Source organism: Elgaria multicarinata, chromosome 5 (genome assembly GCF_023053635.1).
Source record: "Elgaria multicarinata webbii isolate HBS135686 ecotype San Diego chromosome 5, rElgMul1.1.pri, whole genome shotgun sequence".
Lineage (NCBI taxonomy): Eukaryota > Metazoa > Chordata > Lepidosauria > Squamata > Anguidae > Elgaria > Elgaria multicarinata.
In genome coordinates, this window is record NC_086175.1 from 58,756,232 (window position 1) to 58,776,842 (window position 20,611).

The 20,611-nt window shown below is 43.2% G+C and overlaps 1 protein-coding gene across 4 annotated transcripts in view; it reads left to right on the forward strand.

The window, feature by feature from the left end:
• The first annotated feature begins 786 nt into the window (after positions 1 to 786).
• The window catches only part of CNKSR2 (connector enhancer of kinase suppressor of Ras 2), a 183,588-nt gene continuing 163,763 nt past the window's right edge, over positions 787 to 20,611 (forward strand). For all 4 annotated transcript variants that reach the window (XM_063126460.1, XM_063126462.1, XM_063126463.1 and 1 more), the window contains exon 1: positions 787 to 895. In XM_063126460.1, the coding sequence (XP_062982530.1) occupies positions 832 to 895 (64 nt within the window). In that variant the 5' untranslated portion in view covers positions 787 to 831. The remainder of the gene's footprint in view (positions 896 to 20,611) is intronic.

Genomic DNA, 20,611 nt, shown 5'->3' on the forward strand with positions numbered 1-20,611 from the left:
AAGCATTTCTGGACGTTTGCGCCTCGCTCTGCCCTTTGAATCCCCTGCTTGCAAATCCCACAGGCGACCCCCTCCCCAGGGCGCCCAGGGGGCTGCTCGGCTCCAGATATTTTCGGCTCTAATCCTCGTCATTTCCGCCAGGGCGAGAAAGGTGGGGGTTTGCGTGTGAGTGGTGGTGGTAAAGAGGAGGACGAGACGAGCGTGGGGGTGGGGGGCTCGAGAGAAAACGCGCGACAAGCGTGGAGCAGCTCCGGGAGGGAAAGCTGGTGGAGGAAGAAGAGTTTGGGGAACAGGCAGTGAAAGAAGGACGAGAACGAGGAGAGGCGACGACTTGGGCGCGAGACTGCAGCTCCGCCGCCGCCCGGTGAAGCCCGCGCGACCCTTCGGCGCCCTCAGCAGCGTCGGGGAGCGTCGCGAGCATCCTGGGGCAGCAAGAGCCGCCGCTGGTTCTTGCCCGCAGCTCAGAGGGGGAGGCCGACCGGCAGGAGAGGCGTCGGAGCGTGCGGCAGGCAGCCCTGCTCTCCCGCTCCCAGTGAGGCGGCGACACGAACTGAAAGCCCCCCGGGGACACGCGCGCCCGCGCACGCACGGGGACACGCGCGCAGGCGGGGCGAGGAGAGGAGAGGAGAGCAGCCGCGAGAGGAAGGCGAGGAGGCTTTGGGAGAGCGGCGCTCCCTCCTCTCGCCGCCGCTTCAGCCTTTAACCGGCAGAAGCGGCATTCAAAACCCCGCCGCGGCTCCCAGAGGCCAGCCGGAGGACTCCCGTTCTTTCTTTCTTTCTCCCCCCCCCCCTTCGCTCTTTCCGGCTTTCCTGCCGCGCAAAGTTTCTCCCATGGCGCTTATTATGGAACCTGTCAGTAAGTGGACCCCGAGCCAAGTGGTGGACTGGATGAAAGGTAAAGAGCGAGCCCAGAAACGAGGGAGGAGGCGTGGGGGGCTGTGTGTGTGTGTGTGTGCCTATTGCTTAAGGAACGGTGATGATGATGATGATGATGATTCCCCCTCGCGGCTCCCCTCACATGTTCCGTGTTTGGTCTCGTTTCATTCGGCCGTGGGATAGAGATGCCTGTTGGTATTCGAGACAGTATGCCTATGTACACCAGTTGCTGCGGAATATTGGCGGGTGTGTGTGTGTGCTGCTGTTGTACTCCTGTCCTGCTTGTGGGTCAACAGCTGGTGCTGAACTAGATGGACGCTGGGGCCATAGCTAGACCTAAGGTTTATCCCTGGATCGTCCAGGGGTCAAACCTGTTCACCTAGGTTCCACACAGGGGATCCAGTGCTCAGGCAGGGGCGAACCCTGGATGATCCCAGGATAAACCTCAGGTCTAGCTGTGGCCTGGGTCTGATCCAGCATGGCCCTTTTTATGTTCTTACGTACAAGCAGCTCGGACGGGGGCACCACGACTCCCTCCAGCGGACTGGCTTGGATCGGGCACTGCCTCGATATTCTCCCTCTCCGTATCTCCTCAAGTGTCCCTGGGCGCCGCTGGCAGGTGCTCGTGCTGCTCCCGTCGCCATGGGAAAGGCACACGGAGGCAGGCAAGGCGAGCCGAGCCTCTCCTCCACCTCCTCCCCACCCCCGTGCGGAGGGGCTTCTCCGGCTGCTGCAGACTACCGAGGAAGGGGGCCTCCAACGCAGCGCTGTGTGTGGACGCCCAGTCCTGGTTGCCTCGTAGGCAATGCAGTTGTCCGGGCAGGCGCTGCCCCTCTTCTTCCTGCTGTTCGTTTATCTCATTCGTGCAGAGTCAGAACTACTGATTCCTCCGCCGCTGCCGCCCTACTTAGTCAGTGATCTCTTGGTCTTTATCAACTTTTAGCCAGGACAGAGGAAAATGATTGAAAGCAATGGGGTTCAATCGTGTAGTGATTGAAAGCAATGGGGTTGAAAGGGATGATGATGATGATGATGATGATGATTCATTATTATTTTATCAAAAGAAAAGCAATAATCCTGTGAACCTTTGCATGATGCCTTGAAGCTGTAGCAGGAGGAAGGTGGGTGGGTGGGTCGGAACCCAGAAGGCCAAGAGGCCAAAGAGAGTTGTGTAGAGGAATGCTCAAGCAATCCTTGCCATGGGGGTGAGGCTGAAGTGGGCAGAATGACAAGGGAGATAATGGAGACCAGGTGCCAAGATGCAGCAGTGCCTCTGGAGGAGAGGGACTGAAATGGCAGTATGTCACTCTATTTGGGGAGCAGCGGATCTGGTGTCAGCTTGACCTGGCAAGGGAAAGAGCAGCTGGAACAAGAGCCCTGCATGGGTGTGAGAACCTGGGAAGCTATTCTGGTGGGCTGGAGGAGATATGGGGCTGAAAGGGAAACCCCCTCACATGTCTTGAGAATCTGCCATCCTGGAGGGAGAGAGTGAAATGATGTCATATTTCTGGTGGGGGGAGGGAGACTATGGAGAAAGTGAACATAGGGAGTGACAGTCTGGTGCCCGATGGGATCGTGCACACTGTGACTTGTACTCTCTTGAATCTTCCGCTTGTTACCCTTGAAGCCAGGCTGTCATCTTGGTGCACCTGTACTCCCAAGGGGTGCCAGGCTGTCATTTCATCCTACTTCACAGCAGCAGCTGAGCTGCTAGGGCACCCACTCTCAGCAGCTGTCTTTTTGTCGTTCCTTTGTAGCTCTTTCAGCCCCACTGGCATGCCTTCTACTTCTCTTCTGGCTGGCATGCAATTTCTTTTAATGTCTGTTTTGGTCTACTTGCTTTTATCTTTCACTTCTAGCACTTGCCATGTCACTCCATTTCCCCCTGGTTTTATTACGTCCATCAGAAACAGAGTTTCTCTGAGGAAATGGGCTTTGGTTATTAGAACTGCTAATGTGGGTTGTAACCATACGGAAAATAGATGTTTTGTTAAAGACATTCATGACAGAATTAGGAAACTGTGCTTCTGCCCCTGCTCTGCATCCAGTTGCTGCTTCACTGAAACAGCTGAAGCGCATCTGTGGAAACACACCAATGAGCACAGACAACCCGCTACTGCGCAACATGCTTAGGCTTGCACTGTAAGCCTTACAAAGGTACTTCATCCTCTACCCCTTGTAATTTTTTGAAGGGTAGTGGTGGAATAGATTGTCAGTATGGTGCGCTGGGTAGCCAGGGAGAGCAACCTGTTTTCTCCCCTGTCCCCCACCCCTTTCTGATGCTTGCTTTGGTCAGCAATGGCATTTGAAAAATCTTTCAGTAGTGTTTATTTGCCTGTTTTGGTCAGCACCCCTGTAACAAGCAGTATCTTGCTTTATTGTATTTTGCTTTTTCACTATTAGTAGCATAGAGTCTGGGGTATGCTTCAGAAAAAAAAATAGGCATATTTAAGTTGTATTGTCTTCAGTGGGAGATTTACAGAGTGATTTGGTACAAGTTGACTCCCAAGAAAATGTGGTTAGGATTACATCCCTAAGTATGTGTTTAATTCTGGCCCATTGAGAATAGTGCAGTTTAAAAGTGATTAACTTTGGGTGAACGGACATTGGAGAGATCTCATTAGACATGATAATATAATTTATATAGCTTTTTGTTGGTGTGTTGTGATAACAGATGAAATTGCAACATTTCTGTGAGAGTGGTAATTAGTATAACTGTTTAAATTAGAGTTGCATGCTATAGGAAATGCTGCAATATTTTTAAATTAGTTGCCCTTTTTATCATTTAAGTTAAATGTATACATTTAACTTTTGGTCTTTAAAAACATAATTACCAGGACTGCAATTTTACAAGCTATTGCAATCTTTGATTTCTATGAGATTTACTTATGGGTAATTCTGAGCATGATTTCAGCCCAAGAAAGGCAACTTCATTTCTCTTTCTCAAATGGAAATTTTAGGTGGTTTACATAAGAAAAATAGCCATCTGTAAAAATAAATAAATCATCAGCATCCTAAACAATTGTCTCGTTAGATATAGTATTGGTTTAACTACATGCTTTCGTTTTTTAAAAATGTTTTCTGAAGGCTCCAAGATTGGATAGCTATTATAAGAGGACAACTGTGTGTGTATGTTTAGTCAGGAGCATTTTCATCCCGTGTGAGTTTCATAACAAGGCACGTCTATTTTGTGGCTGGATGAAGCATTGGTAATCAATAGTTCATTGTGAAATGTGTTACACAAATATGAAATGATGCCTGCCGAGTACCCTAGGTGCTAGCATGAGGCTTTAAACATAAATTCCTCTGATTTTAAGATGCGTTGTTCACATTGGCATTGCTCTAGACTATATTTATCTTTCTTCCATCTGTTTGCCTCCCCAGTGTTAAAAATATCTTTCAATAACATTGTGAACATATGAAGGCAGGTTGTAGGAAAGGCTTCCATTTATTAGAGATAACTCCAGCTTTGGTATTTATTTTGTAGAAGCCCAATAATAAAAGCTAGAATTCTCTGATCCTAGCAGTAATTGAAGCTTGAATAAATCCAGCTAGTATCATGTATATATAAAGCCAGGACAATTGGATGACTGTGATTTATTAACAACTGCTACATTGTGGGAGTTATTCTCAGACTTCTTTACCCTGCTAATGCACGACAATTTCATCATCCTTAACATTTGAGACACATACTCTTAGTTTATTTATTTATTTTATTTATTTATTACGTTTCTATACCACCTAATAGCTGAAGCTCTCTGGGTGGTTCACAAAAATTAAAACTATTCTTATTTCACTCTTGTATGCTCATCTATAAATACTTATGTAAGCCTGTTTAATAATGCATGTTTATTAGCCAAGTGCAAGGTTCTTTGTTTTCACAGACATAAAAATATTAAACCAGCGCAATCATTTAACAAACAGCTACAACAAGAGTTATTGAACTAGACAGAATGTGTTAATATTATTGTAATACTTATAAACATGGAGGCTGCAGTACAGCATTTGTTGAGCTTGTCTTATTGAAATCAATGAAATTTTAGTTTGTTACAACTAACATGTCCCATTGACTGCAGTACAATTTAAGCATCATCAATTTATTCTGGATAGAGGCCTGAATATTTGACTAATAAAGCACAGATTATAAGCATTTCTGACTAGTTCCCACAATTTCTGTTTGCTATGTTTCCAAAATAAAATCAATCAGTTTTTTTCTTTGCATGCCTTACACATTTTGATAGATATGAGGAGAGAAGATAATACTGGTCTCAGCGATTAACTCATGTGCATGAATGAGCTTTCAATAGTATTGACTTCACTGTCTTTTATCATCAGATCCTGTTTCTATAAATACTGTTGTAAATAGTACTTGCTCATTAGGAGACACATTCAGCCAAAACTAAATGAGCATTATTCTTGCATAGAACATGTAACCATTTTAAATAGTAAATAATGTGGTTTGTTTGTTATTTATTTCATTACATTTCCATACCACCCAACAGCCAAAGCTCTCTGGGCAGTTCACAACAGTTAAAACTACAAAATACAGCAACATGATAAAACATAATCTAAAATGTTTAAAAGTTAGGGCTACAGTATAAAACCAGAGTAAAAACCACCAGAACTGTAAAGATCTAAAAATACAACAATAGATATAAAACAATAAAACTGGAAGAACTTTAAATACCAGGGAGAATAAAAAGGTCTTCACCTGGCACCGAAAAGATCACAATGTAGGTGCTAGGCAAGCCTCTATGGGAAGCTCATTCCACAACTAGGGTGCCACAACTGAAAAGGCCCTCTTCTTAGCAGCCATCCACCTTATTTCATTTGGTGGAGGCACTTGGAGGAGGATCTCTGAGATGATCTTAAGGTTTGGGAAGGTATATATGGGAGGAGACAGTATTTAGGTAATCTGGCCCCAAGATGTTTAGGGCTGTGAAAGTTAATGACAGCACTTTGTATTGGGCCTAGAAGCCAGTGCGGAACACAAAAGTACTGGTGTAATATGTTCATATCACCCAGTCCCTGTTAATTACAGTAATCCAGGTGAGAGTTACCAGAGCATGGATAACTGTGGGTAGGCTAACTCTGTCCAGATAAGGACATAGTTGGTATATTGGCTTAAGCTGTTAAAAGGGTGCTCTGTGCCAATGAATTAATCTGTGCATCCAGTGACGATGCTGGATCCAAGAGCAACCTGAAAATATAAACTTCATTGTTTAGGGGGAGTGAAACCCACTCCAGAACAGATTAAACATCACTTATCTGGGTAGATGAACCACCCACCAACATTACCTCCATCTTGTCTGGATTGAGTCTCAGTTTATGGGCCCTCATCCAGTCCTTTACTTCATCCACACACTGATCAGAGCATCCATTTCTGAAGGAGCTGCTTGGAATGTTTAAAAACATAATGCAACCAGAAGGGGGATTTCAGTTCTTGTAGGGTGAAGAACAAATATAAAGAGGAAAGAGGAAATGAAGTGGATGCTCCATATATTTTAGGAATTGATCTCTCCCCATTATGTGCTTTCTTATAAAGCACAACCTTTCTAAGATTTTCAGTCTTTTGTTTTACTTTCTTCTCCACTGGCAGTTATTATTCTCTCCTATGTAGTGAAGAGCAATGCTCTCCTTTTTGTATGCACTTCTGTAATGTTTCCTTCCACTCTAAGGTAGCATAAGGCTTTGTCTGCCAGTATATCTAATTCTGTGTAACTACTCAGCCTTCCTCAACCTGGTACCCCCCAAGTTCCAGCATTTCTAACCATTGGCTATGCTTGATTGGGCTGGTGGTAATTGAAGTCCAAAACATCTGGAGTGCACCAAGTAGGGGAAGGCTGAGGTAGTTAAATTTGGTTGAGAGAGGCTCACACCTGTGAGCGCCACTCATCAGTGAGTTTACATTGGGCTTCAAAATATAACATAATTCTGGGCAAACCATCGATGCTGTACAGCTTTCCAATCATGAAGTTGTTATAAAATGGACTATTAAAATCTCAAAAGCTTACTTATATCTATTCTGATTAAATTTATTATTCAGCAATGTACAATCATTTGAATTCTTACAGGATAATGTGCTGTGAAACACTTTAGTATTTTAAAATGTCACATATAGATACCTAAGAACAAAATATTATTTTGTGGCATTGTCTGCTGTGACATCTCCTGAGTGTGTCTTACAGGCCTTACCAGATAAAGGCTGCGTTCGGACAACACAATAGTCAAATATGGGTTAATAGTAAACTCCATAGTTGATTATCGAGGGGGTACTTCCCCACATGACATGGTTATAATCAACTGTGGTGTGTTTAAGGCCAGCATCGAGTTGACTATTAGTCAATGGTGTGTTTGATTGACACATCCCCCACCCTCTCTCACCCTCAGTCCTCCTGCTGGTATCCCATCAGCCATTGCAAGTTCTGCCAGCTGGAACTAGAGCAGCCGCCACCACTTTGGTTGCTCTTGCCAGGGGGACTCTGTAGTCGCCAAAGATAACCCAACTGAGTGCACCAAAATAGTCAACGGTGTCCGACACACAACATGATGACCAACGGTTGTTCAGATAATCAACTGCACAGCGTTGGTTATTTACATTGGTTATTTTGGCCAAATAACCAACCATGGTGTGAAAAAGTCCCGACAGATGACACAATTACCAACTGTTGTCTATTTAACCCACTATTGTCTATTTAACCCACCGTTGGTTATCATGTCACCCGAACCCAGTCAAAGAGGACTATCTAGGCTGTGGCCAAGAACTTTCTGGAGCCTGAGAAAGTGTTGGGAGAACTAGAGCCCAGGGCCCCCGTGGCTCTAGCAAGCAGAGGAAGTTCCAGGAAAACATTTAATCTTCCCAGGTTCCCAAGGCTTCCAGATTTCAGCTGGGTGAATCTGTGTTGTTAAAGATGGGTAAAGTTCAAGATTATGTGGGATTTACTCTGGGGTTTTTACTAGAACCCTGAAGTTCACCAGCTAGAGCCACATTCAAAATAGTCACTGGGATGGAGCCAGATGCAGAATGGTGGTTAAGAAGGAAGACCTAATTACCTAAGGTACCCTGTGAACTTTACAATAGGATGATTTGCATACACAAGTAAAAAAAATCTGTATCTAATTTAGTACAGATCAGAGATTCTAACAGCTTAACCACCCAGAGATCTACTTGGAGTTCCCAATCGAGTTTATGCCCAACCCTCTTCCTCCAATCTATCAGGAAGAACCTCACCCTACTCCATCACTAACTGGAACTGGCTATGTGGAAGAATACACCTGCATTTCCTAGCCTGTGTGTGTAAGGGCTCAAGCACCTATATCTCAATAAGTACATCTAGCCAGCTATTTAGAATTGTATCCAGTTGGTGTCATTCCGTGGACAGAATGCTGTTTGATCCAGCAGAGGCTTCAATCAATGCATGGGAGGCAATTTTCAACAATTCCCCCTCCCTCTGTAATTTCTTCCACACTCTGATTCCATGCCCCATCAAAAACTGCTCTGGAGGGTTGGGAGAATCTTGGGAGCAGCATGGGAGCTAGAATGGAGGTGGGCATGCACCATGTCCCACATCATTTGTGAGGAGCTCCATAGTAGGCTATCAGTCGTGGCTTGAAGCTGGTTTGCAAACATATTTTGTGATTTGCTGTTATGTCTGAATTCACAAACCACTGACAAGCTGTAGTCAAGAGCCTTTGACTCAAGTGGCTATTGAATCATGTTGTTTAGTGCTGAGCGCTAAGCGCATAGAAAATTAAAGTGGAGAAGCAGCTCTAAGCCACTGTTTTCCTGCTTTATATCTAGTGATCAAACAATAACGTGGGTCCTTAGTTAAGGGTTAGCGCAAGTCATGGTTTGGTATTATATCTGAATTGAACCACAATACATACAATTGTTAACATTTATTATATAACATAAACAAGACATAAACAAATACAATTCTTTAGGGTGCAATCCTGTTCATGTTTCATCTGAAAAAAGTCCTACGACTCCCAGTATCTCCAGCCAGCATGGGGAATGCTAAGAGTTGCAGGACTTTTTACAGCTGTTTAATTGCTTAATTACTATGGCTGATTATGTTATAGTACAGTATAATGTAGTTTTGGGCACAGTTTTCAATCATCCATATAGCATAATGGGTGGGTGGGTGGGAATCAAGTAAAGTTCCTGCTGAACTGGACTGAAATCATGTTGTACCCTACCAAGTATTTATTACTACTTTTGATTTGTAGGAAGCAATGACCCTAGACCACAGCTTTGTGGCAACTCATCTGTAGGTTGATAGTTCTAGGGAGAAAGGGGAGTGAAAGCATTTCTAGGAGAGAGTCGTTAATTGATTACTTGCACCCCTGGAACATAGATTGCCTACTTTTAAGAATGGAATTATTCTCCCCAGAATCAAGTAAACCAAGTAGTCTTAACTCCACAAATCATTGTGAATTCATCAGCCTAGTGTTCCTGTTTTTGCGTTAGCTTTCAGATCAGTCCAATTTCTTTTGTTATGCTTTGATCTTTCGTTTATTATAATTCTGGCTGAGCGTTTTCTGCTGGAAAAGTGGAACTGTTACTAATGGAACCGAAGGAACATACAACTTGCTTCTGTCAGCAGTAAGCTAAGAATCTATTGCAAAACAACCATGTTTTGAAATTGAAAGCCTTTAGTTACACATAGAGTTAAAATATGGAATTTCTGCCGCTTTACTTCCTGTAGATGAATTATACAAATAGCTTTTATTGTTATTGTACATGAACATTAAAATACTGATACATTGGGTTCCTGATACTCTCTGTATCTGTGCCCCAGATTTCCTTACATCATTTACAATGTAAATATAGTTTATGAGTAAACTTAACATGTTTCTAGTACATTCTTGTGACTTTAATACTACCATGTAATTTCTAATAGCTTCTGTTGCGGTTGTTAAGTCACAAGAGCCTTTTTGGGGGGGGAGCTAAAAATCTCCAGGTATGGGAGTTGGGGAGGTTGCCTGTTCTGGATAGGGTTGCACTCCCCCAGATAGAACAGGTATGCAGTTTTGAAGTGTTCCTGGATTCCTCACTGCCATTAGAAGCCCAAGTGATTTCTGTAGCGAGGAACGCCTATTACCAGCTTCAATTGGCATGTAACTGTGCTCTTTCCTGGACAGGTAAAGCCTGGCTACTTTAGTCCATGCACTGGTAACCTTGATTTAGATTACTGTAATGCACTTTATGTAGGGCTACTCTTGTGCTTTGTCTAGAAGCTTCAGCAAGTGCAGTATGTGGCAGCCAGGATGCTAAATGGGGCGCCTGACCATACACATATTACACTAGTGATGAAGCAACTGCACAAGCTACCCACTGTATTATCTACCAAGCCAAGTTCAAGGCATTGCTGCTGCTGGATGGTGGCCAATAAACTGCAACTGAATTCTGGCAAGGCAAGCTGGAAGCCCTGTGGGTGAGTGGTTCCCGAGTCCAGAGATAGGCTCAATGTTCGTTCTGAATAGGGTTGCACTCCCTCTGAAAGATCAGGTTCGTAGTTCGGGGGATACTTTTAGATCCTTCACTGTCTCTGGAGGCCCAAGTGGCCCCAGTGGCTTGGAGTGCCTTTTACCAGCTTTGCCTGGTTCACCAGCTATGGCCTCTCCTGGCCATAGCATGGCCACAGTGGTACAGGTATTAGTAACCTCAAGGCTGGATTACTGCGATGTGTTGTATGTGGGGCTGCTCTTAAAGCTGCTCTGGAAACTGGAGCTAGTGCAGAATGCAACAGCTCTGCTGTTATCAGGAGTTCCCTCTTTTCAGCATGCAGCTTCTTTGCTGAAGGAACTGCATTGGATGTTTATTTGCTAGTGGGCGAGGTTTACAGTTCTAGTACTAGTGTACAAAGCCTTAAAAAGCTTGGGACCAGGATACCTGAGAAAGTACCTTCTCCCTTACCAACCTGCCTGGTCAGTGACATCATCTAAGGGCATGTTCCTGGTGGTTCCACATGGACCTTTGGTCTGATTGGAGTCCACCAGGAGTAGTACCTTCAGTGTGGTGCCCCCCTTCCTATGGAATTCCCTGCCTTTGGAGGGCAGGCAGGCGCCAACATTGTATTGTTTCGAGCTCCTGCTGAAAACATTGTTGTGTCAGGAAGCTTTCTCTGAAAGACCAGCTGCGGTTTTATCAGAATTTTGTTCTTTCAAAATGTAATTTTTAATATGGTGTTTTTATTCAGTTTTTATTTTTAATAATTTTTATTTGTTGTTCACCGCTCTGAAATCTTTGGATACAGAGCAGTATATAAATACTGCAAATAAAATAAATAAATATTAAAATAAATATAAAGCCCTGAACTACTTGGGACCAGATTACTAGGCAGATTGCCTAAGATCATCAGAGGAGACCTTGATGGCTGTCCTGTGATCTGTAGATCACATGGACATTCTCCATGGTGGTGCCCACCATATGGTATTCGGGAGGCACCAACTGTGATCTGTTTTAGACTCTCTGTTTACCCAGGTCTCCTTTTATTTATTGTGCTGCCCAGCTTGAGTGTTACTTGTTGTGTTTTTAGTTTTGGTTTAAAATATTTTAACTGATGAGTATTTAAATTTAATATGATGTATTCTAATGGCTGATTTTGGAAACTCTTTTGAGTTTTTTGGGGGGCATTATGGTAAGTGGTATATAAATCTATGAGATAAATAAATACAACAAAAAGTTACAGACTATGCTTAAGAGGTAGTAGGGCTGTGCTCAGCCCCCTGCGACTCGCCTCGAAGGCTGTTTCAAATGGCCCTGATTTGACTTGGAGTGCTTTGGGGCTTGGCCGTCTCACTTCGGCACTGAATCCAAAGTGACATTCATCTCCCTGAAACAGGTTAGCTTTCCGGCTTCCTAGGAAAACTGGGTGCAAGGCTGACAAGGGTCCATTGGACTCCCCACTCCCCGTTCCCTTCTCCCCCTCCCCCTTCTCTCCAAACCCAGAGCTGCTGCCAGGACCTATCTTGCCATGCATTCTCCTCCCTGAAAGCCAATCTGTGATTTCAAGGTAAGATTATAGGATCTCCCTTTTTAATAGATCTGTGGTTGAAAACTAGGGGAAACAGTCCTTTATGGCCACTTTAGCTTGCAGCCATAGATCTATTTAAAAAAGAGAGCTGCCGTGATCTTACCTTTAAATTGTGGCTCGGCTCTCAGGAAGAAGGATGCATGGCAAGGTAAGTCGCAGCGGTGGCTCTGGGTTTGGAGAGGGAGGAGGGAGTGGGGCATGGGGAGTCCAATGGATCCTGTTTGGAGGAGGAAACATGGCAAGGTAAGGCCCTGGGTTGATGGCAGGAGGTGACCAGGAAGGAAGAAGAGGGCAGGAAGGGGGAGGAATGTGAGTGCACGGGTTTTCTTGTGCGGGTAGGGGGAGCGGCCCACCACTGCTCTGAATCAGTCCGAGGCATCCCATGGGGTCTCAGGTGCTTCGGGCCAAATGCAGTGTGACTTACTTTCAGGCTGCTCTGGGAGGGTGTTTTGGCAGAAGAAAGGGGTTAAATGCTGCAAACAAACATAGATAGGATTAGGCTGCTGGTGATTTTCATTTTCAGGATTATAGCTTTATTATTTGGCCAGGGCTTTACTGTTAACAGGGGAAATTATTGTGGTTGTAATACATTTGTTGAAGTTTTTTTTTTGTTCAGCCATGTTGTATTGTTTCTAAAACATTTGTTGGCATAACTATGATCTAGGAACATGTTTTGTCAAGAGACAATCCGAACAGTTCAGTGCAGTTCTAATTTCGATTCTGAAAGTCTGTCGGTGTAATCCAAGATAACAATTCTGTAATTACTTTCTATCTCACATTTCTGTGACAGACTCCTTGGATGATCAAGGTTTAATTGGAAGCGATACTATATGGAACAGACCCCTTGAGTGAGCTGATGAAAAGAGAAAGTAAGCAGCACAGGGAGCTTGTGATCATTATGCAGAAGTAGGTAGAGTTCTGATTTCAGTCCGTTCACCAACCAAAGCGTGAAGGATGACAGTGAGTGAAGTAAGAGTGCCAAAATACCCTGATATTATTTCCCTAGAAGAGAAACTAATCTGTGGTAACTACTTTGCACTAGTAACCTCTGTAACAGTATTATTCATAATAATAGTAGTAAATAAATGCCTTAGCTGCCTTTCAAGTCCATTGTCTTCCCCATGTGGTATTTATATGGCACTGGGACTTGCTTACCCTTTCCAAATAATGTGTCATAGAAAGTGTCCTTGTTAACATGTTCCAGAGGCTTAGCCGTGTTAGTCTGTTGCAGAAAAAAACTACAAAAAGTCTTGTGGCACTTTAATAACTAAGAAATATATTCTAGCATAAGCTTTTGTATACACTGTCCACTTCTCCAGTTGCATTATCATAAACTATTTTTTTATTTCCTTGTATAATGGTCAGGTAGTGTTCTGCTGGAATGCCAACAGATGTTGGGGGCCTGGTAAACTTTATGGGGAATTGGGCCCTCTTGTCCCGGCCTCACCCATAGTGTATTGGCAAGATCCCAAGTTTCCAGCCATGTGTGAAACAAGATGAGCCAAATGTACAAACTGCAATCCCTATGCATTTACCTGGAAGTAAGCCCCACTGAACACTAAGGCCTTAGCTAGACCTAAGGTTTATCCTGGGATCATCCTGGGGTCATCCCTGTTCATGTAAATGACACACAGGTTATTCCGGGAGCAGGCAGGGATGACCCCAGGATAAACGTTAGGTTTAGCTAAGGCCTAAGTAAACATGCATAGGGTTCATGCTACTATATTCTCATCTACTCCCCCTCCCTATTTGTAAGATTCTTTCCAATTTGCCTTGTTGCAGTGGTTTCAATACACTCTCTTTCCCCCAAGATAGGGCAGTATTGTCCCACATTTTGAAAGGGCAGATACTTTAAAAGCATTTGTTGGATATTTATTTTCCTCCCTGTCTCCCATCCACAATTACATGCTTTACAACTGCTACTACATAACATTCCTGATATGTTAGAATAAAACAATAATAACAAAATGTGTCCAAATGTGATAAATAGGACATCTGTAACCAAAATCAAGAACTCTTTTCAAAGGCACTTATACATGACCCAAAAAGTGAGTTTGCATGACCAAAAGAGAGGATATAAATGTGCACATGCCAGTTTATATTTATAGATGCAAGATTAGAAATAATTGCTAGAATTTAAATGTATAAAAATGTAATAAAATAAAATAAAATAAATAAATAATAAATGTCAGAGAAGGCTGAAATTTACTGTAGTTGCAAAAGCAGCCATTTCTGCTTCCATTCAGCATCCCTGGAAAGGAAATAGAAATTTCCTTTCAATTAGTGCAGCCGGCAGCTGCAACAGCAGAGCTTAGCTGTGGGCTTGGGGTTCAGATTTTCTGGGGATGGGGTTATGGGTTGTGGTGGACTAGGGGCCCTGGCAAGCAGCAGCAGCTTATGGCTAGGGGCTAGTGGGTGAGAAAAAATAGCAAACAGTTAAAGAATGCTCACATTATTGAGTGTGAGACTACTGCTGCAAATAGGGAAAGGGGAGCAGGGTGCTATGGAATCTTCGCTAATCTTCAGGGATGGGATGAGAGAGAGAGAGAGAGAGAGAGAGAGAGAGAGAAGCTGTAGCTGAAGCCCTGTGGGCTGGATGGGTTGGCCTGGTGGGCCAAATTTGGCCCACTTGCCAAGGGTTCCCCTGCCTTACAAGCAGCATTAGCTGTAATGCGAATTATAGCTAACTCTTAACAAGCAGCAATAGCTATAATTTTTTTAAAAGTACATTTATGGAACTTTCCCACATAAAATATTATTATAGGATGTGGAGAAACTAAATACTTTCCTTTTTTTCTTTTTTAAGGAAAAGTATAATTCCTACCTTATGTGTACCAGAGGTGCAACATGGTTGTGGCAAGAACATATTATTAGCCAAAGAGAAGAATGTCTGCAGTTTCTTTTCTTGCCATACCTTACAACTGCTTCTATTAGCATTCTTTTTCTAGACTTAAGCGCTGTTGATGATCTTACTTGTTAAACTGAACTTAATAATAAAAAAGTGAGTGTGGAGGCTTTATAGGGGGTGGGGAACCTCCCATCAGTCCCAGTCAGCATGGCCAATGGTCTAGGATAATGGGAGTTGTAGTCCAAGAGCATCTCGATAGCGACAGGCTTTGCACCCATGCTTTAAGGGATGGTTACAGAAGTTTCAGTGAAGGGTATGTGGGCAGCATTAGTGACAGAGAGTGCTAAGCAGTGGGACAGATGGATGAGAAGCCTATAATAATCTGGGTTGAAACTTTTGTTTGTTTTTAAAATGTGTATTTATATTCATAATATAATAAGAGATTGTAATATTGGTCCATTCATACTTCGAACACCGTCGGTTTTACATATGACATAATTTCAACGTGATACAGAACAGCATCAGAGAACTAACCTAGCTTTCTCACTAGTCAAATTCCATGGTGTGATCAGAAGTCATTCCAGAAGTCATCACATCCTGTCTGAGTTCTCCCTACTGGTATATACAATAAAGTCTTTTTCATATGGCTTAAAACTTTCTGGTTTGGTTTGTCCTTTTGAGAGATGAAGTTAGTGGGTTAACTTTTCCATTATCACTACCCTCTGCGTTAAATCTGAACAGGGTATGTTAATGCATAGGAAGGGGGAAACAGTTACATATGTCCCATTGTGTGGTATCGCCATCCCCTCTGTTTCTGACCTTGCCACATTGAATGGCAAGGTTTGAAGTGTTCTGCTTGTGTTAGCTTGATCATGAGTTGAATTCTTTGCTTGACTGGAGACAAGATTGAGAACTGAAGTGTAGCCATACACGTACTCTGGATTTTAGGAAAGCTGATTTTAATAAACTCAGAACTATGCTAAGTAAGGTCCCATGGCAAGTGAGCCTAATGAGAAAAGGAGTGCAAGATGGGTGGGAGTATTTTAAAAAGGAAATTTTAAAGGCACAATTACAAACAATTCCAACAAGGAAAAAAAATAGAAGACAACAGAAGAAACCAATATGGCTCCACAAAAAGCTTAGAGATGACCTGAAAACAAAAAAGGATACATATAGGAAGTGGAAGGAAGGCCAGGCTACAAAAGAAGAGTACAGACAGGAGGCACAGAAGTGACGAAACGGCGTCAGGAAGGCTAAAGCTGAGAATGAGCTGAGATTAGCGAGGGATGCTAAAAGCAATAAAAAGGCCTTCTTCAGATATGTGAGTAGTAAAAGAGGAAAGAAATGGTGGTTCAACTGCTTAGTGAGGATGGCAAATTGATAACAGATGACAAAGAAAAGGCTGAAGTGCTCAGTTCCTACTTTGGCTCAGTCTTCTCCCAAAAGCGGGTTTATGACCCCCTGGAAAAAGTGAAGCAGAAGTTGAGGGGGCAGGATTGAAGTTTGAGATTGATAAACAAATGGTCAAGGAACACCTACTTTCTTTGAATGAGTTCAGTTCTCCAGGGCCCGATGAACTGCATCCTAGAGTAATGAAGGAGCTAGCGGAAGAACTCTCAAAACCTTTGTCTATTATCTTTGCAAAATCATGGAAGACGGGTGAGGTGCCGGACAACTGGAGGAGGGCTAACGTTGTCCCTATCTTCAAAAAGGGCAAAAAGGAGGAAACTGGGAACTACAGACCAGTCAGTCTGACATCCATCCCTGGGAAAATTCTGGAGCAGATTATAAAGAAGTCAATCTGTAAACACCTTGAAAACAATGCAGTGGTTACTAGAAGCCAACATGGATTTGTCAGGAACAAATCCTGTCAGACTAATTTGATCTCATTTTTTGATAAGGTAACCTCCCTTGTGGACTGTGGGAATGCTGTGGACGTCATATATCTTGACTTCAGCAAAACGTTTGACAAAGTGCCCCATGATATTCTGATTAACAAACTAGCTAAAAGTGGGCTAGATGGAACAACTATTAGGTGGATTCACAGTTGGCTACAGAATCGGACTCAAAGAGTGCTTATCAACGGTACCTTCTCAAACTGGGGGGAGGTAACGAGTGGGGTACCGCAGGGCTCAGTCCTGGGCCCAGTGCTCTTCAACATTTTTATTAATGATTTGGACGAGGAGGTGCAGGGAACGCTTATCAAATTTGCAGATGACACAAAATTGGGTGGGATAGCTAATATCCTGGGAGACAGAAATAAACTTCAAAGTGATCTTGATAGGCTGGAGTGCTGGGCTGAAAACAACAGAATGAAATTTAATAGGGTTAATTACCAAGTTCTACATCTAGGAAATAAGAAACCAAATGCACAATTACAAGATGGGGGCTACTTGGCTCAGCAATACTACAAACGAGAAGGATCTTGGAATTGTTGTAGATCGCAAGCCAACAGTGCGATATGGCTGCAAGAAAGGCAAATGCTATTTTGGGCTGCATTAATAGAAGAATAGTTTTCAAATCGCATGAGGTACTGGTTCCTCTCTATTCAGCCCTGGTTAGGCCTCATCTAGAGTATTGCGTCCAGTTCTGGGCATCACAATTCAAGAAGGACGCAGACAAGCTGGAGCGTGTTCAGAGGAGGGCAACCAGGATGATCAGGGGTCTGGAAACAAAGCCCTATGAAGAGAGACTGAAAGAACTGGGCATGTTTAGCCTGGAGAAGGGAAGATTGAGGGGAGACATGATAGCACTCTTCAAATACTTAAAAGGTTGTCACACAGAGGAGGGCCAGGATCTCTTCTCGATCCTCTCAGAGTGCAGGACACGGAATAATGGGCTCAAGTTACAGGAAGTCAGATTCCGGCTGGACATCAGGAAAAACTTCCTTACTGTTAGTGCAGTACGACAATGGAACCAATTACCTAGGGAGGTTGTGGGCTCTCCCACACTAGAGGCATTCAAGAGGCAGCTGGACAACCATCTGTCAAGTATGCTGTAGGGTGGATTCCTGCATTGAGCAGGGGGTTGGACTCGATGGCCTTGTAGGCCCCTTCCAACTCTGCTATTCTATGATTCTATGAAGGGTGGGCCAGCCTGCACTGGAATGTAGGGGTGGGACCAGCATGTGTAGCCCCATTGTGCCCTCCTCATGCATTTATGTAGCTTTGTAAACTGCCCAAAGAGCTTCAGCTATGGGGTGGTATATAAATGTATTAAATAAATAAAATAATAATAATAATAATAATAATAATAATAATAATAATAATAATAATAATAATAATAATTTATGTTCCTTTTTTGGGTGAAACACCTGAACAAAACTCCTATGGCAGCAAATTCTGTGAGTTAATTCAATATTGTGTGCAGAAGTACTTACTTTTGTCTGTTCTCAATCAACTGCTGATCCATTTTGTTGGATGACCTATATTCTAGCATTATGTGAGAAAGAGAAAAGTGTCTCTTTCTACTTTCTGCACCTCACGGGCAAATGTATAACCTCTATCCTGTTCCCCGTTAGGGTTCTTCTTCTTAATTAAAAAGCTCCAAATGCTTTAGCCTTTCTTCATAGGGAAAGAACTTCAAGCCATTTTGTACATCCTTTCCTGAAGCTTTTACAACAAAGTATTCCAAATATAGTTGCTCTATAGATTTATATAAAAGGCATTATGATACTGCCAGTTGTATTTTCAATCTATTTCCTAATAAATCTTAGCATGTTATTTCTTTTTTTCACCACTGATACACAGTGAACTGATATTATCACTGAGTTATCTAGCACAAATCCAAGTTTTTTTTCTTTTTCTGCAGTCATAGCTGGTTCAAATCCTATAAGCATTCATATGAAGCTTGGATTTTTTGCTCCAATACGCATCACTTTACACTTACTTGCACTGAGTCCTTTTGGAACTCTTCACAGCACACTTGGGTTTTCATGGTCCTGAATAATTTGGTGCCATTGGCAAACTGCATGTTTTTATTTATTCAGTTTCTTCCTCTGCCCACCCCCCCCCCGGTTTTTAAAATATCTACTTTAACCATATTGTTTTCTCAAGGTTCAGGATGAGCTGTATATCTTTTTTTAAGCAGATATGGGCTTTGAATAGACAATTTAATGTTTTGTTTTGCTTATGCCTATGCCTTAAGGATACTTTATTTCAATGTATAGACTGTCCTTCTCAAAGGGTTGATGTTTAGGGAATATTTAGAGGTGGGGGAATCACCCGTGTAACGGCCAGTTAAAAACAAACTAAGGTTGCAATGGTATGCATATTTAGATAGGGTGACCATATTTTGGAAACCAAAAAGGAGGACAACATGATCGGCCCCCAGGGGGCGTGTCCAGCACTAAGAGGCGTGCCCACCCGAACATAGCCTTGGTCACATGTCTGATTTTACAGCACACATTTAAGACAAATCTGTTCTACATAACATCTTAATGTTAAAATCACTGAAATAAAGAACAAGTGAGAGATTCAATGTATCTGAAATTAACTTCACTCACTCCTACTTTTGTAGGTTTTGCTGTACTTTGAAGCTTTTGCTATACTCTGTGTGTTACATCCTCCCCTTCCCTCAAATATATTTTCTGACTGTATCTTCACTCATTGCAAGCTGCTGTTGTTGTTAACAGGGTTTGTTACTGGCCGGCCGGATGGCTGGCTTTTTTTAATTTCAATTTTTTTTAAAAAAGCTTGTGTATAATTGCCACAAGTTTCTCTACTCTAACATTAGGGTGGGTGTTGTGGCAGTGAACACGACTTTGGCCATTCACACTTCTCACTTATATACATTAGCTTTTCAAGGCTTGTGTGTTGGCACCATTTCACACATCCAGACTTTGAACTCCTGTCTACTTCCTGCACAAACATGCAACTCTGAGACCCTCTTCCTAATGCCCTGCGTTTCATGCAAGCACCATGGGGCCAAGTTACATATGTGTCTGGGTTGTCTGTGCAGCCTCTGTTGTCTCTCACTCTAAGTCATTGCAGACAAACCAAAGCCTCCAGCCTCCAACAATCTCTCTCTCTCTCTCTCTCCCCACCCCCCAAAGTCTCCCACTGGTCCAGCTAGGCTGTACACTTGTGGCTTGGGATATTGCTTCTTGCAGGTTATTGCTTGGTCATGTCTGGTGACTCTTACTACTACATCATCATCATCATCATCATCATCATCATCATTATTATTATTATTATTATTATATCCCGTCTTTTGCCCAATACTTTAAAAACCTCTGTCACCAGCCGCCTCCACCTCCTCTCTTCCTGCACAATTTTGATGCACTTTTAAAACATTCTGCGTGGCAAGCCAGCCTCAGGGCCAAGCTACAGGTGCATCTGGGTTGCCTTCAGCCTCTCTCTGCCTTATGTCAGCCTGCCAACATTTCCAGCCTCAAATAATCCCCCCCCCCCGGCTCTCTCTGCCAATGGTCCAGCCAGGCTGTGCACTTGTACCCTGTGGCTGGGGGTAGGGCAACAGCTTATAGCTTGGTTGCATCTGGTGACTTGTTTTTTTAAAAAAAACTCCACCGCCAGCCGCCTCTGCCTGCACCAAAATTGGACTCTGAGACACTCTTAAAAAGGTTCTGTGTGGTACAGCAGCCTCTCAGGGCTCAGTTACAGCCATCTTTGAGAGCCTCTCTCTCGACTGGCACCTTACTGTTGTCATGAGAGTTTTTCTCTAAAGATGACCCTTCATCGCCCATGATGTGGAAATTTGAGAAAAAGGCCTCTGGCCCATTCTGTTTTGCTCTGTGGGCGGCTTTGACTGACCTCTCCTTTCCCACATTTTGATTTGTGGATGCTTTGCCCCTGCTGAGCTCCAGGTACCCGACTGCACACCAAATCTG